The 16,900-nt window shown below is 29.7% G+C and overlaps 1 protein-coding gene across 1 annotated transcript in view; it reads left to right on the forward strand.

The window, feature by feature from the left end:
• The window catches only part of LOC129959700 (monocarboxylate transporter 10-like), a 30,632-nt gene extending 14,540 nt beyond the window's left edge, over positions 1-16,092 (forward strand). Inside the window, exons 2-5 of the mRNA XM_056072590.1 lie at positions 2,640-2,973; positions 5,257-5,539; positions 9,940-10,321; positions 13,692-16,092. Of these exons, the coding sequence (XP_055928565.1) occupies positions 2,640-2,973; positions 5,257-5,539; positions 9,940-10,321; positions 13,692-14,260 (1,568 nt within the window). The 3' untranslated portion in view covers positions 14,261-16,092. The remainder of the gene's footprint in view (positions 1-2,639; positions 2,974-5,256; positions 5,540-9,939; positions 10,322-13,691) is intronic.
• The last annotated feature ends 808 nt before the right edge of the window (positions 16,093-16,900 follow it).

Below are 16,900 nucleotides of genomic sequence, written 5' to 3' on the forward strand. Positions count from 1 at the left end.
AAAAATTCTATTTTTAGCTTGAAAGCTGCTTCAGATTTTTGTACCACTCGTAAAAGATTGAAGTACTTTTAAGAAACTGTTTTAAAAAGAGAGAGAGCATTTTAATCAATAAAATTAGTGGAGTTTATGCTGAATGCCATGATTTCCATTTTCCTTATTTCCACTTTGCTTTCAAGAATGTTTTTAAAAATTGGATTTAATTTTTAAAAATATTTAAAATTTCACCTGAAATTTTTTTATAGATGGCCCTTTTGAAGAAATACATTTAGCAGATATATACAAAAACACAATATGAACCAAAATGTTTATGGGAGCTAATCTTTTGTTTGAAATCTATTAGTTATTTTATTTATTTTTAAAGATTTCAGCTACAAAAATTTGCTTGAGAAATCAAACATTAAAAATAATCAAAAATCAGGCTTTTTATCTAAAAATAACTAATAAATAGCACACATGAATTTTAATTTATCTTTAATGTGTATTAAAAAAAGCTTATTTCAAAATTATAACAAAATAGTTTTTGTTTTCTTGCACATTGAAACATAAGACTCACCACAATAATTATGAATTATATTGATTTTGAAGAAAAAAACTTATGAGTATGATTCTGAATTCTAAAGATGAATTTACTATATTGTAGATAAATTTCATTCAATAGGACATTAGCATAATAAAAGTAGTATAAACGTCCTTCTTGCTGCTAATGGAATTATTAGAATGTCTGTTGAAAAATAATATGACACATTAAATTCTTTTGTTTAAATTTATAAAATAACGCTTTTATTTATTATTATCATTTACGAAAATACACCCGGGAAATATTACCATAAAATTCGATATTTAATCATCTGCGTCATTTATAACTCCAATTAAAAACTTAAAAGTACCTACAGCCTAACATTTTGAAGTACATCAAATGATTCATAATTCGTAGAATTTAATATTTATCCCATACTTTTGTATTTCCAATAGAATTTTTATATTAAGTTTAGGAATAAACGATAAAACCTCCATACATTTAATTGGAGTCATTCCTAACTCCATTACAAAATAAAATAAAAATACCTACAACCTCGGAAAATTTTGAAACACTGCAAATTATACATAACTCTTAAAATTTAATATGTATCCCATAATTTTGTATATCCAGTGAAATTTCTTTGTTAAGTTTAGGAATAAACGATAAAACCTCCATACATTTAATTGGAGTCATTCCTAACTCCATTACAAAATAAAATAAAAATACCTACAACCTCGGAAAATTTTGAAACACTGCAAATTATACATAACTCTTAAAATTTAATATGTATCCCATAATTTTGTATATCCAGTGAAATTTCTTTGTTAAGTTTAGGAATAAACGATAAAACCTCCATACATTTAATTGGAGTCATTCCTAACTCCATTACAAAATAAAATAAAAATACCTACAACCTCGGAAAATTTTGAAACACTGCAAATTATACATAACTCTTAAAATTTAATATGTATCCCATAATTTTGTATATCCAGTGAAATTTCTTTGTTAAGTTTAGGAATAAACGATAAAACCTCCATACATTTAATTGGAGTCATTCCTAACTCCATTACGAAATAAAATAAAAATACCTACAACCTCGGAAAATTTTGAAACACGGCAAATTATTCATAACTCTTAAAATTTAATATGTATCCTATAATTTTGTATATCCAGTGGGATTTTTTTGTTAAGTTTAGGAATAAACGATAAAACCTCCATACATTTAAGTGGAGTCTTTCCTAACTCCAATTAAAAGAAAATACCTACAACCTCGGAACATTTTGAAATACGTCAAATGATTCATACTTCTTTGACTTTAATATGTATCATATAATTTTGTATTTCCAATAGAATTTATATATTAAGTTTAAGAATGAACTATGAAACCTCCGTGCAATTAATTGGAGTCATTCCTAATTCAAATTTAAAAAAATAAAAATTCCTACAACCTCGGAAAATTTTGAAATAACTCAAATGATTCATAATTCCTAGAATTTAAAACGTATCCCATAATTTAGTATATCCAGTGAAATTTCTATGTTAAGTTTAGGAATAAACGATGAAACCTCCATACATTTAAGTTGAGTCTTTCCTAACTCCAAAATTAAAATTTCTAACTAATAACAAGAAAATACCTACAACCTCAGAAAATTTTGAAATACGTCAAATGATTCAAACTTCTTAGACTTTAATATGTATCCCATAATTTTGTATTTCCAATAGAATTTATATATTAAGTTTAAGAATGAAGGATGAAACCTCCGTGCAATTAATTGGAGTCATTCCTATTTCCAATTTAAAAAAATCAAAATCAAAATTCCTACAACCTCGGAAAATTTTGAAATAACTCAAATGATTCATAATTCTTAGAATTTAATACGTATCCCATAATTTAGTATATCCAGTGAAATTTCTATGTTAAGTTTAGGAATGAACTATAAACCCTCCATACATTATTTTATGGAATAATAAGGCATCCACAAAAGAATACTTCACAGGAAAAGTTTCTACAATAGTTTGTCCAAATAGGGCGCCGTTAGGTGCTTCGAAAAGAAAAACCGTTTATACCAGCAGACATATTTTCCCTTTTAGTATGATATATTTTCTGTTTGTTTTGCAGTCGCTGTTGCCTCAGTGTTTCTAGGGGTGTCTCAGCTTTTATCGCCAATAGTGGTTGCTCTCTGCAAGAAAAAGAGCACTCGTTTGTTGGCTATATTTGGAGCAATCGTGACATCCTTAGGTTGTCTTTTCACATCTTTCGCCACCCAATTACATCAGGTTTACCTCAGCTACGGAATCTTTATTGGATCAGGGAACAGTTTAGCCCGTGAGACCTCGTCTATCATGATTGGGCAATACTTCAAAAAAAGACGACAGCAAGTGGAAATGCTTTCTCTGATTGGATATGGATTCGGTGTGGCTACCATGCCTTTACTTTTCAGCTATTGGGTCAGGTAAGTTTTTCTTTTTTTCATCAATTAATAAATTTTAAAAAGTAAAGAATAATGGAAACTATCTAATTTTGTAGCTTAGAACCAGGTTATTCGAATTTTACAAGTAGAATGTCTTTTTACATCAAGCCATAAAAACGAGTTTCACCCCTACCCCCTTTTATGATTTATTAAGGTTATACGAGCGTAGTTCTAGTAAGCAATTTTGTAGCTTAGAACAAGTTATTCCAATTTTACAAGTAGAATGTATTTTTGCATCAAGCCATAAAAACGTGTTTCACTCCCCCATCCTTTTATGATTTATTAAAGTTATACGAACATAGTCCTAATAGGCAACGCGATAATAGGCAGTTTTGTAGCTTAGAACCAGGTTGTTCCAATTTTACAAGTAGAATGCGTTTTTACATCAAGCCGTAAAAACCTGCTTCAAAAATCCGCCTTTTATGATTTATTAAGGTTATACGAGCGTAGTCCTAATAGGCAACGAGATCTGTCTTTTCAGCTTTTATAGTCTCCTGAATAGTTTATGAAATGTGACTTACGTTCGTCAGGTTCTCAGGTGTAAAAATGCTTCATTTAGTATTATATCAATGAATGTAAATTAATCCAGTGCTGTTTGATGCCTTCCAAACATAATTTATCTAATAAAATTTCAGAAAAATTTTCAATGAGTAAAAATTTATCTGGCGTTGGTTTAAATATTCAATTTATAACGTGCCTTCATGCAGCAGATAATTTTTTTTGTCTGATATCTTTATAAGCAAAGTATGTTGGTAGTTGTTACAAAATAACCTAATTATTTAACAGTTAAATCAACATAATTTTTTAGTATAAAAGTAACTTAACTGCACAATGGCAGTTAGCTTCTTATTGCATAGCTGCATCTATTTTGTAAATATTTATCATGACGACACACACACACACACGCACACACGCACGCACACACACACACACACACACGCACACGCACGCACGCACGCACACACGCACACACACACACGCACGCACACACACAGAGAGAGAGAGAGAGTAAAGGGGCTCGATTTAGTTTCCGAAAATCAAGATTCATTAATTCAGTCTGAAGACAAATTCACTCGTTTTGTACTTTCAAAAACCGTACACACATGCTATGCAGATCAGCAGTATATTTCAAAATGATCAGTGATATCTTCATTGAAGATTAAAAAAAAAGAATAAAAGAGTGAGAGTGAGAGAGAGAGAGAAATGGAAACTTTTTTCATATTTCACATCATTTTCCTCATGTCACTTCCAGTTGCAAAGATATGACTCAATCGATTAGGAGTAAGTAAAAAACAAGGAAAGTCTTGCTTTGATCGTCGTATTCTTAAATCGAACCTCTTCATACTTATTGATTTAGCTGTAAAACAGATATATACGTAACAACTCTAGTGGAAAGAATTCGGTGCTAAATCCATATGTCGTTTTTCCCGTTTTTATCAGAATTGGTTCTCTCTTTTTTATGCGTTTTGTCTGTTTTTCTACCACTTTTCACTTAAAAAAAACACATATATGAGATCTGGATAATTTTACTGTTGTAAATTTTAGATATTACCACTTTAGAGACTGAAACTTTATAAACGTTTTCTTTTCGAACAATCCAGCTTTAAAATTTTATTTCCAAAATTAGGCTTACAGAAATGTTTAGATCAATTAACTTCTTTACTCGTTATTAAACCTCTGTATTCATTATTAAAAGTGTTCAGAATATCTTCGCCTTTTTCATGTATAGTATATAAATTTCCTAAGACGAATACAGTAATTTGATATTTTTGAAGCATAATCTAATTAGTATGTTATACACAATGTGCTAATGTAAAAATCTCTGAAATTTTGGCTTCAAAGCCATCAAATTGTAGCTCGATTATTAGTAAGGATATTTAGGTTAAAAATCTACTTTAACATCAGATATATTTTAAAGCCTAACTATTTTATGATTGAAGGTTAAAAATGGTAAAAGCAGTAAGTATCAATAAAGAAAATATTGAGAAATCTCAGAAAATGTTGAAGAAAAAAAAATAATAGTCCCTCAGGGACATCACATTAGCAATATGTTTATTTTAACCAACTCAAAGGACTAGCATCCATTTTTCGTACTCAACACGTAATAAGGCATTACTCATTTAACACTTAAATGTTAAAAAATTTTGGGCACTTACATCATTTATCCCATTTTATCTTCAATTCAAAATTTATCAGATGTCTTTTTTCGCTTAGGTACTATAACTTTAAGCTGTTACCTTTTAATCGTGTAGTTCTCTTTTTTAGACTTGTCGGTTGGCGTCGTGGATTGCAAATTCTGGCTGGAATTCAATGTGTCGTCTCTTTGGTTGCTATCCTCTTCCGACCTGCATCACTGTACCATCCTCAAAGGAGGGCCATTTTGCACATAAAGAGTCTCCAAAAAAGGTCTAAGGCAAAGGACAAATCATACGTCGTAGAGAAGCGTCCTTTCATAGACTTTTCAGTTCTCAATTCGAGAACTGTGCAGATTCTTGTAATTGGATCAGGAATAACAGCTTTCGGAATTTCTGCACCATTTATATTTCTGGTAAATAATTATTTATACATTTATTCTTGCATCTAATGTCGAAATTTTTCGCAACATTTCTTCGTAAAGTTTTATAAGAAAATATAATGTATTTGCCGCTAAATGAATGTTTAGGTAGTAACTTAGAGCTACTTCTTCTTACCTGAATTGGCAAGCTATTTGATGCGTTTACTACTTGCTAACTACCATGTGGTTATTACTTTTTATTATTAATTTGTAATATTGTCTACTAAATTTCATTTATTACTTAATAATACTTGCTAACTAATATGCCGTTGTCACTTCTCATTATTAATTTGAAAATATTGCTAGCTAAATTTCATTTCTTACTTAATAATATATGCTAACTACTATGTGGTTATTACTTATTATTAATCTGCAATAGTGCTCGCGTAATTTCATTTCTTACTAAATAATGGTATTATATGATAGATCAAGCAATGTTTGATTCCGCTACAGATGCTTTTGTAACATATAAGAGAAAAGTTGATTGTTTCATTGCTTTTTAAACCGTTTAAATTGTATTTTTAATCGACAAAATACAAAGAAATTTTCGTTTAGAAAATATATTGATAAAAGTAGTAAGAATTTCTCAGTTTTAGTTTTGATACTTAATAATTTGTAGAACAGTGGAAAAGTAGTTTTTTTTTTTTTTTTTTTTTTTTTTTGTCACTGAACAAAGTTCTATATTTGCTTAAAAAAATATTGAGTCTTAGTGAAATATCCCAATAAATTATTAATTAATAAGAAAAATATTTATTTTACATGTTAATTAATTTTTAGATTATTTGATCTTTCTCAGTATGGGACCAACAAGCATAATTTTTTCCAAGTCTAAATTACTATATATATTTGCTAACTTTCGTCTAATCGAGATTATCGTAAACAGGCGTTTCCTCTTCAATTGTGTATGAAATAGAGGTTATCTGATTTTTTTTTCTTTTTCGAAAATGTTTGAATATGGTCAGCGCCTTTTTAGTTGTAGATGAATGGAGCCAATTCATTTGGCATCGTAAATACATAATAACAATACATAATAAAAACAGCGGGATTTAACATATAACTAGATGTTGGCTTAATCTGTCATAAATCATCTCTTTTATTATAGTCATCATGTTTATGTAAAGACCCTTAAAGAAAAAAAATATGGTGACAACTTTTTTTCCTAACTTACTAAACAGATGTGTTCTGAAAATAAGGTTACATGCCATAAAAATATTAACGATGAGACATAAAAAGAAATAAACAAAGTAAGTCTCGTGATTCCATACAGAAACTTTTGAATTCTATCCTAAACAGGATATAGTAAAGTGATTTCGAGATTCTTGGTATTACAAGAGTTTTAGTGAAATATTTTTATAGTGAATTTTTCATAGTTATAGTGAGATATTAAAGTAAAGACTTTATAATGCAACTCAGAATGCAAAAATCAATACAATAAAAAAATGAAGCATGAAATCTGTGCATACAATTAATTTTATCAAACTATTGAATTTGATAGAGAATAATTATGCTTCTTTAATAATGCAAATATAAAAACAGATTAAGCATTGTGTGTGATCAAATAAAGAAGATATTTCTATGGAAGTAGAAAAATTCACCAGATGGCGCCAAGATAAGGTATTTATTTATTTATTTTGTAAGTATTGGAAATTATTTGTGTTGATTTGAGTTATTGTAAGCCATCATAAGGTATTTATTTTGTAAGTATTGGAAATTATTTGTGTTGATTTGAGTTATTGTAAGCCATCATAAGGTATTTATTTTGTAAGTATTGGAAATTATTTGTGGTGATTTGAGTTATTGTAAGCCGTCATAAGGTATTTATTTATTTATTTTGTAAGTATTGGAGATTATTTGTGTTGATTTGAGTTATTGCAAGCCATCGAAATGATTTAATTTCAGTTAATCCTTATGTTTTTGCAGTAGTAAATGACAGGATATGTTTTACATATATGAGAGGATATCCTGATAGATCAAGTATGTTTAGACTTGAATAGAATTTTCTGTTTTATTTCATAGTTATTCATTTATTTAGGCTTTTATGCTTAGAGTTACTGTGCATTTCTCTTTTGACCAGTCACTTTAAAAATCAGAAAACCCCTTGACATCATGACCATTTATCAGACGCTCCTTACCAAACAAGGTCAGATTTCTGTCTATTTAGTGCTTCAAGTCATGTAACAAACGAAAATTGTTTTTCTTTTATCACTTTATGAGCCACTGTAATCTTTGACCTGACTAGACAATCACTAGACGAAGTAGGATAAGAAATAACTGTAAGAGCAATGTCATTCTGAATATTTCGTAAAAGAAGAAAACAGGTTTATCTATTCTTTTGAAGTTTAGATGAATGATTCTCCTAAATATTTAAATGCTAATCAGAAAAAAAGTTTATCAAAAAAAGTTGTATTATTTGATTCTAGGTAATGACCTGTAACTTCAAGAAAAATGTAAGCCGAGCGATATTGTATTCAATGCGTTTTAATTTACCTCTTTACTGTATGAAGGAGAAATTATTAAGGGTATGCATCCGAAATGCTAAAATCTTTTAAATTTTACTATGTATTTAAATACATATGAAAAATATGCTAAATAGAGTTAATTCATCATACTGATTGATAAATATTTTCATTTTAGAAAGAATTACTTTTTTTAGGTACATCTTAATTATCTGAACATTTAAAATAAAAATTTGGGTCATATTTGAAATGGATGGGATAAAAACAAGAAAAATAAATTTTCTTGATGAATGAAGATAAACGTTTTTCTTATTCTAAGCTAACTCCAAATTTGGTTGAATTGTTTCTCTTGTAAATTTATCATACAGATATTCACCATCATGGCATGTTATTTATTCAGGTAAGTTTTACTATAATCTCAGTTAAATTAGAATAAGCTGATCAACCTTGGTTTCAAGTTAAGTGATATCAATTTGTACCGAATAATGCAATTTTGAAACATGGTCAAATCTTGAGGACGATACTTGAGTGGTAATACCGCATTCCAAACTTCCTCGCTACATTTTTAGGTGGGTTTAATTAAAAGATTTAATGTGCACAGCCCTTCAAACGAAGGGTGTTCGATGCTGCTGGATTCTGATTCTTTGTTTTTGCTACTGGAGGACCCCGACTCACGTATAAACTTGTTGTTGTTGTTTCTAATGACACTTGTCATAGACAAGCCCACTGACTTTTAAAGTCAGTGATTTTAAGCCAAGGGTACGTCTCTTGTTTTTCAATAGCGCCATCTAGGGCCAAAAGTACGATTTAGCTACACACACGTCACAACACTGTTTAGGGGGTGGACTTCATTCATGCATTTCATTCACTCATCCACAGATCGTAATTTAGACCTGAATCAGAGAACGATCACCCCTGATCCCGTACCCTCAGTGGTATTGCTCTCGACATGGAGGACTGTGTGACCATGGCAGATTTATACGTGTGCCAGCCACCCACACACGAGGAGTCTTCGACCGGCGGAGTTTGAACTCGCAATCCAAGAGATGCGAATCAAACATCCTACGAACTATGTTATCCCGGCCCTACGTATAAATGTGAAGTAAACCATCATCAAAATTATGCAGATTTCTTTCAAACACATAAATAAATATTATTTATATTATCTAGTACGCATCGATAATATAAAAAAAGTATTTTCTTCTATAAAATACTTTCTTTTCTTAATTCTTTTGATTATAGCACATTCTATTACTGTAAGTTATTTGTATAGATTACAAGACGAAAAGAAAAAGTGAAGTTACAATCCGCAAAATTTAGAATACAAATGAACCCCGGATTTACGTTTTTAATAGCGCCCATGATATCATAGGGCTCGTAACCATTGAAAAAAGTTCTTGTATACAATGAACGGAATATGCGTAAGAACAAGCAAAAATCAGACAGATTTAATGTCTGGCAATTTGAAGAACATGAAGAGTATATCTAAGCGATTTAAATGAAATGAAATATAACCAATATTTCTATCAAATCACCCGGTTACCAAAGGTGATTAATTCAAAATATGATCACCAGCCTGTTATTTATGCCCCCCCCTCCCCAATCCAAGGTCAATGAAATCAGCATGAAGTGACTTGTTTTTCTTTTTTCACATTCCATTCATCATTTTGTAACAGTGGATTACTTCAGATTGGTAGCATGCAGGATTATGGAATGGTAAATTTACTCTAAGCGAAAGTTATTTGACTCTAGGCAGCTCTTTCTCTCCATTTAGAGCGCTTATAAAAGAGCTTCAATCTTCGGTGATTCAAAAGCTGGTAACTTTTGATGTACTATTAATTTTAGAAGTTACTAACTACATAAAGCCATATATTGCTGTGCATTTTTGCATGGCACTAAAAAAAGGTTAAATGTTAAAATGTTTTATATATTTTATAGGTCGAGGAAATGCTTAAAGACAAAATGAGTATCAAGAACATTTATCACGTGAACATCTATTTAGGCTTGGCATGCGCAGCTGGCTCGGCTATATTCGGTTTCATTGTTATCCAGAACAGTGCCCAATGTATGATAGCAAAGCAATATCTTTGCCAAAGTGCATTATTTGTACTTAGTGTCTGGTTGTTGGTTTACCCTACCCTCTCAGGATACTATGGATATGTCCTGTTTGCTGTCGTCTACGGAATATTCTACGGAGGTTACATCTACACTCTCCGACTGTGTGTTTTTGACAAAGTCAGAGCAAGAAACTTCTCCAGAGCGTGGAGTTTTCTGTTATGGACTCAAGCAATTCCGAACGTTATTGGTCTACCAATGATTTGTAAGTAAATGTTTTTTTAAAAATTCTATCATAATTGTAAAATTTTCCTTCCAGCCTTTAAAATTTTATTTCAAATAATTTTATATAAATCTTCTCTTTATTTTTTACTCATAGATATTTAAAAAAATAGAAAAATAATAATTTCCCCAGATTTTTTCATTTCTGTTCACAAATATCCCGAACTAATCAGGAGCTATCCATATTTTAGGAGTGGGTATGCGATTTGGTGCAATAGTAGTAGAGCTATTAATTAAGTCCTTATATATAACAATTATTATATAATAGCTTATTAAATAAATAAAATCTGTCATAAATTAATGTATTAGCTCACACAAATATACAAGTTCGCATAAAGTGCGATACTCAACACCGTGATATTACGTAAGCTGATAAAATATTTCAGTCATAGATATATCAAAATTACAGATGTAAGCTTGAAGTGAATTTAGATCACTTATAAATAAGCACAATTCATAAGCATAATTCAATTCATTTTGAAGCGCAAGAAGTAAATCTTCAAAACAATAAGAATTATAGATTTTTTTTTATTTAAAAGCATTTGAAATGGAATTTTTTAGTATTTAAAGTTTTAAATTTGAAATTAATTTCGAATTTTTTTTAGTAATAGGAATTTTATTAATATCATTTCCAACAAAATTTAATCATATTTGAATTCAATTGCTTATGAAAGAGCTGTGATTTTAATAATATTTTCCGCTTATGATCAGTCAATATTTTTGAAATATCTGAGACTTTAAGAATAAAGTTTGGGTAAAGAATGTTTTTTTTCCTGACAATTCAAATAAATAATTATTTGTAATTTACGAGCTGAATTCTATGATTTATTGTATAAATTTAATTCATTCCAAGGTGTGTTTGCGACAAATAAGATCAATTATTGTTATTTATCAAGAATGTACAAGAAAAAAAAATACAAAGGCTTATATTATCAAAGGATTCTGTAAATTTTAAATTTATAGAAAGAGGTTAATACCATGAAGATATAATATATCTGAATTCATACAGCATTTACAATAGATCTTAACATTTTTACCTCAGCCATGAAACTATTACTGTGACGACATACGTTTACTGTTGTGTTTCAAATTTTTTTCGTGCCTTTTCATCCTTTAAATTATCCTCTTCCTCAAACCGAAAAAATACAACTATCTTTAATATGCAAAAGCAATTTTGATCAATTCTCTAATTTGAATGCTTTTATAACGCGAGTTATATTTTAAATTTTAGATATTCCATTATAAAAATCTCAATTTGACAAATAATTAATTTTACTGCATTGTGGGGCAGTTTTCTAACATAATCAAAATCTAAAAAATAAGGAAACATCTGTCTTATTTTTTTTATTATTATATCATCTTAGATTGAAATAAATAAAAATTATTTTCTTCAAATTTTCTTCGCCTGCTGCATAAAGTAAGGTCAGCAGAATACTGAGGTCACTCCTACACTTGACACCTCCGCAAATATGACCTTCTTTTGCAAAACGAAATGATATTATGTTGTCCTTAATAACAATCGGTTACCTACTTACTGAATTACAGATCTCCATTGATCTTATCAGATAAGTTCGTTTATAATAATAAATAGCTGAGTAAGTTTAGATCTCATTTGGATAAATAGTCCATAGATAAATTTTGCTGAATTCCGTTTAGGCTATTCTTACATTAAAGGCAATGCAATCCATAGAGGTATAAGTCATCTCATATTTCTTGTTTTCTTAAACAAACAGCCATTGTACGATCCCCGCGTTTTCCCTTATATGTATATAGCCATTGAGATCATTTTAGCAAATCATCCATGAATACAAAGTAATCTAGAGATACTTGTAGGGATATGTTTCATTTCAGAAATGCGTTTCTTTTTTCTTTTTTTATTTGAAGTGAATAGCAAGCATATAACTCCTACGAAAGCAATCATTGTGCACGCATGAGTTAGTGTTTGGTCTTTGACCCCATACGACATATTTTTCCTTATCCATCAATAAAAAGTTATACTTATTCTTATTAATCGATCATTCATATTATGCCCATTGGTATCGATTACTCTATTCGTTCAATCTAAAGAGACAACCTTAAGATTAGAATAATAAATCAATGAACTTCCTTGTTTTTATGACCTTTAGTAACCTTGTGCAACAATATTTTCAAAGCTGAGCTGAAGTTTTAGATTTATATTTCAAATTATCCTTTTTTTATATTAGAAATTGCTTGGTTCTCATGGTAGTTAGTTATGACAGTCATGAAAAAGAACAACCTTTTTATTAATTGGCAAGACGACGTAAGCATAAATTAGTCTACTCAGAAATATTTCCAACTGCTTTTTCAAGGCCACATAACGCCAATAATAACGATATAATCAACTGTACTATACTGCATCATGGAATAACAGAGTTACACCATCATGGATAATTAGCAGATGAATACTGTACTAATAATATTATCGTTTTATATCTGACGTAGGATAAGTACAAGAAATATAGATTACGATCATATTGGAATCAAAACTATGAGCAAACTTGTAATCAGATTTATATCGAAACAATGCTAAATCCCATTTTAATCTTACTATGTACTGTGCTCTTTTGCTGAATTTGTTTTAGATGCAAAATAGTTGTAAGTCCAATAATTAACAAAGAAGAGGCTTCACTAAATATTCTAAAGTATTTTAAGTAAATTTTGTAATTTTCTAGCTTTTCATAAAATGAAATAAATTATCTTTAGAAAAATTCATACGAGGCATGAAGAAGTAATATAAAAGCATACTACTCCCCAAAAAAATATAATTAGTAAAGTGTCTAAATCATAAATATAATTTATAGGATTTAGCAGAGAGTCAAAAACATAACCTAATATTTATTATCTTTAAAATATATTTAAAAAATTCGAAGCAAAATTAAATTTTTATATAGCATTCCTGAAAAGAAAATTTTTGAACTTAGTTTTGATATAGGCCTATGGCTCAGAATTAAGATGTCCCTTACATCAAACATGCTAAAATTTCAGAATTAATTTACAAAAATTTTAATCGGATTCCTTCGTGAAATTCCATTTTCAAAAGTATCTGTTTTGTAAAAATCATTCTAGGAGGACTTTTCGATTAGAAGACATTCAAAACAAATGTGTTAATCCAAATTAATTCATTGGCTGTTTATAATCGCAAAATAGTAAAATTTTTGAACATATGCTATTTCGAAATAAAAAATTGACTGGGCCTTCAGCAAAAGATCTAACTTCCGTTTCGTTTGAAAAATGCCTTGAATCCGTAAACAAGAGCTTAAATCTCATGCATTATAAATACATATTTGTCACTTTATGAGTGTTATACATTATGATTCTTTTTCTTTTTATAGACTACTTGAATGAGGTCTTGGGAAACAAAAGAGGCTATTATTTTTCTGCTGCAGTGGTATTCTTGGGAAGTCTGTTTCTGTTCTTGATAGACGTCCACAAATACCAAGCGCAAAAGAAGAAACAGAGAGACATAGAAGCAAATGCAGTAGTTCTTGAGGATCCTGTCCAAAGACCGGAATCTTCCCATGAAACCTTATTTAACGGAGCTATTCCGAAGAACTACGGCGATTTGCGAAAGGCCCAAGAATTGACGTGCATCTCCGAGGAAATTCTTGTTGAGAACTACTTGGAGGACTACATCGATGATTGTATAACATCTTGCAACAAGGAAGAGAAGTACGTCATGCTTAGCGAATTTGAAAACAATCTTTACAAAACGGATGAGTCAGTGGAGAGAGATGGTGCATCATGTTCCCAAGTTGAAATCGTTATTCCACCAGAAGTGCAATGTTGCAATAAGTGCGCCCGTGAGCTCGCTACTTCTGAGAATACCACTAATTCCCCCCTAAAAGGGTCGAATTCCGATGTCAAAATCGATATTATTGAAGAACCTACAATACCTCTATAAAATTGGGGTCATTTTTGGAACTTTGGCTAGTCTCTTGGAAACGGACTTTGATTGTGGTTATATGGAAGTCAGTGTTAGAATATCATTATTGCATGATTTGATGTTGTGTTTGTAACGATTTGCCTGCTAAAGATATTCTCACCATTGAATTATAGGTTTGCACTTTTAAAATGAATGTTTCAAGTTGCACAAGTATGTGAATGGGTAGATGAGGACGTTTATTTGGCAATATTTTTAAGGAAAATGTAAAATTTCTTTCGAATTATTATCAATGCTGATGAGATAAAATAATGGTTATTTAAATCTAATCTTAAATGTAATGATATTATAATTTTATCCTTTTTTATTCATAATTTTTTGCCATTTATTAATTTTCCCCCCTTTTCTTTCTTATGATCTTTTCTACATGGATCAAGCTGGCTCTCGAATTATTTATTAAAAAAAGACAGGAAAACGAAATGTCCTTTTTTCTTTTTCAGTTGTTACTCATTTTTTAGATACTTAAAGTACAAATAGGACTTAAGCCTAATTTAAAATTTGATTTGAATAAACAACAATCAGAGCATTTTTTTTAATCTTTAAAAATTTGTCCATACCGTTATTGCTATTTTTCTGATACATAATATATTCACATCATCCGTATCAATATATTTATAAGGATGGGTTAAAATTTCTGGCAAGATCTGATACCATTCCGCCCTGACAATCTGATGTTTTTACTATTGTTATTAAAACAATTTTTTCTAAAATTTTTCTTAAAAGTTAAGAGATTTTATCGCTATGTTTTAATTAATTAAAATTATCAAGTAACACAGAACCGTTTTGATACTGAAAGGTTATATATAATTATTACCGATGGTTTCGGAGAAAAAATTAAATTTTTCAAAACTATTTTGTGAATTTCGTGCGAAAAACATCGATAAAACCCATTCACCCATTTTTTTTCGATTAAAGATAATTTCATATAATTTTTCTTTTCCTAGATCTAGCCGAAACGTAGGTTTATCCTCAACTTTCTAGGAATTCAAGCCACTCGAATTAAGTAGTATCGTGTTGTGAAAGTGTCGTCTTGTGAACATGTAATGATCGTGTCGTGCATTGCAGTGAAATAAACATTGCTTCTGAATATTTCTTGAAAATATTGATGATTCCCCGGTGATTCCTGTTGCGCAGATTAGTAGTATTGTGAAGGTGTCGTGATCGTGTCGTGTTTTGCTGTAAAGTAGACGTTGCTTCTGAATGTTTCCTGAAAACATTTCGACTCTGGTGATTCGTTGTTGCGCTGATTAGTAGTATTGTGAAGGTGTCTCGTGACTGTGTCGTGTTTTGCAGTGAAATAGACGTTGCTTTTGAATGTTTCTTGAAAATATTTCAACTTTCGGTGATTGATTCGTGCTGCTCAAACTGTTAGTGTTGTGAAAGTGTCGTGTTTTGCTGTGAAGTAGAAGTTGCTTCTGAATGTTGCAGGCAAATAAATAAATGGGTAAATGTGTTGTTCGTTAATTAGGAAATCGTGCTGTTTGTTTTCTTGACGAATTCCTCTCCTAGTGGTATTGGCTTAGCAAGAAATGAAGTCTAAAATGACCATAATGGTAGCATTAACCAAAGGACAAAACATGTCATTGCATTTATGGAACTAATTGAAATATTTTACACCACTTTTTTTCATAAAAAATAGACCAAAGATAAGGGCGAAAGAAAAGCTCTACAATTAAACATTCAGGACTCATTTATGTTTCAATAAGACATATTTGTATCGATTTTTGTATATGTTTAATAAATGTAGCTCTGTTGCAATAAGACATATTTGTACCGATTTTTGTATATGTTTAATAAATGTGGCTCTGTTGTAATAAGACATATTTGTATCGATTTTTGTATATGTTTAATAAATGTGGCTCAAGCAACAGTTGTCATTCATTTCTTCAGTTTTAAGCACTTTTAATAATCTAAATAAGGGTAAAATGTGTTGAAAACGCCTTATAAAACCTAACATAAAAACATAATTCATTTAACAGAAAATTGTTTTAAAATATTGCCATGTCTGTAAGCAAAGAAATATAGGTTTAAGTAATTAGGTTGATAAAGCGAATAGATTTATAAAGTTATAGAATAAATCTGAAAAGATTTCGGAAAAAAAAGTAGGTACATAATCACTAGGTTTAAATAAGGATTTGAATTCTTATAAATGTTTCGACGAAAATTTTAATATTAAGAAAAAAAGCTAAATTAAAAAAAAACGAAAACTAAACAATTTTATTCCTTTTAAACATTTCCAGATTTATTAAGAATATCAAAAATTTGCTAAAATTATTTCACTTAGTAGTGAAAACAAAACTAGCATTCAAAACTTTGAATAATTTATTATTTCTAAAATTATTTTCTGTTATACAAAACTAAATGAAAAAACTGATAGCAGGAAGGTGCCTAAAAATTTCCGATTTTATATATTTTTTTAGAGTGTGTGACAAATGAGTAAAAAATTTCATGCACATATAGCTCAATATTGTCTCGCTTTAAAAAAGTACGCTGAATAACTCACTTTCAAAAGAGTTAAATATAAAATGCATTATTTTCTAATTATATTAAAGCTTCCAATGTTATATATCAAATATTCTTACATTTAATTTTAATGATTCT

The sequence above is a fragment of the Argiope bruennichi genome, chromosome X2, assembly GCF_947563725.1.
Source record: "Argiope bruennichi chromosome X2, qqArgBrue1.1, whole genome shotgun sequence".
Classification (NCBI taxonomy): domain Eukaryota; kingdom Metazoa; phylum Arthropoda; class Arachnida; order Araneae; family Araneidae; genus Argiope; species Argiope bruennichi.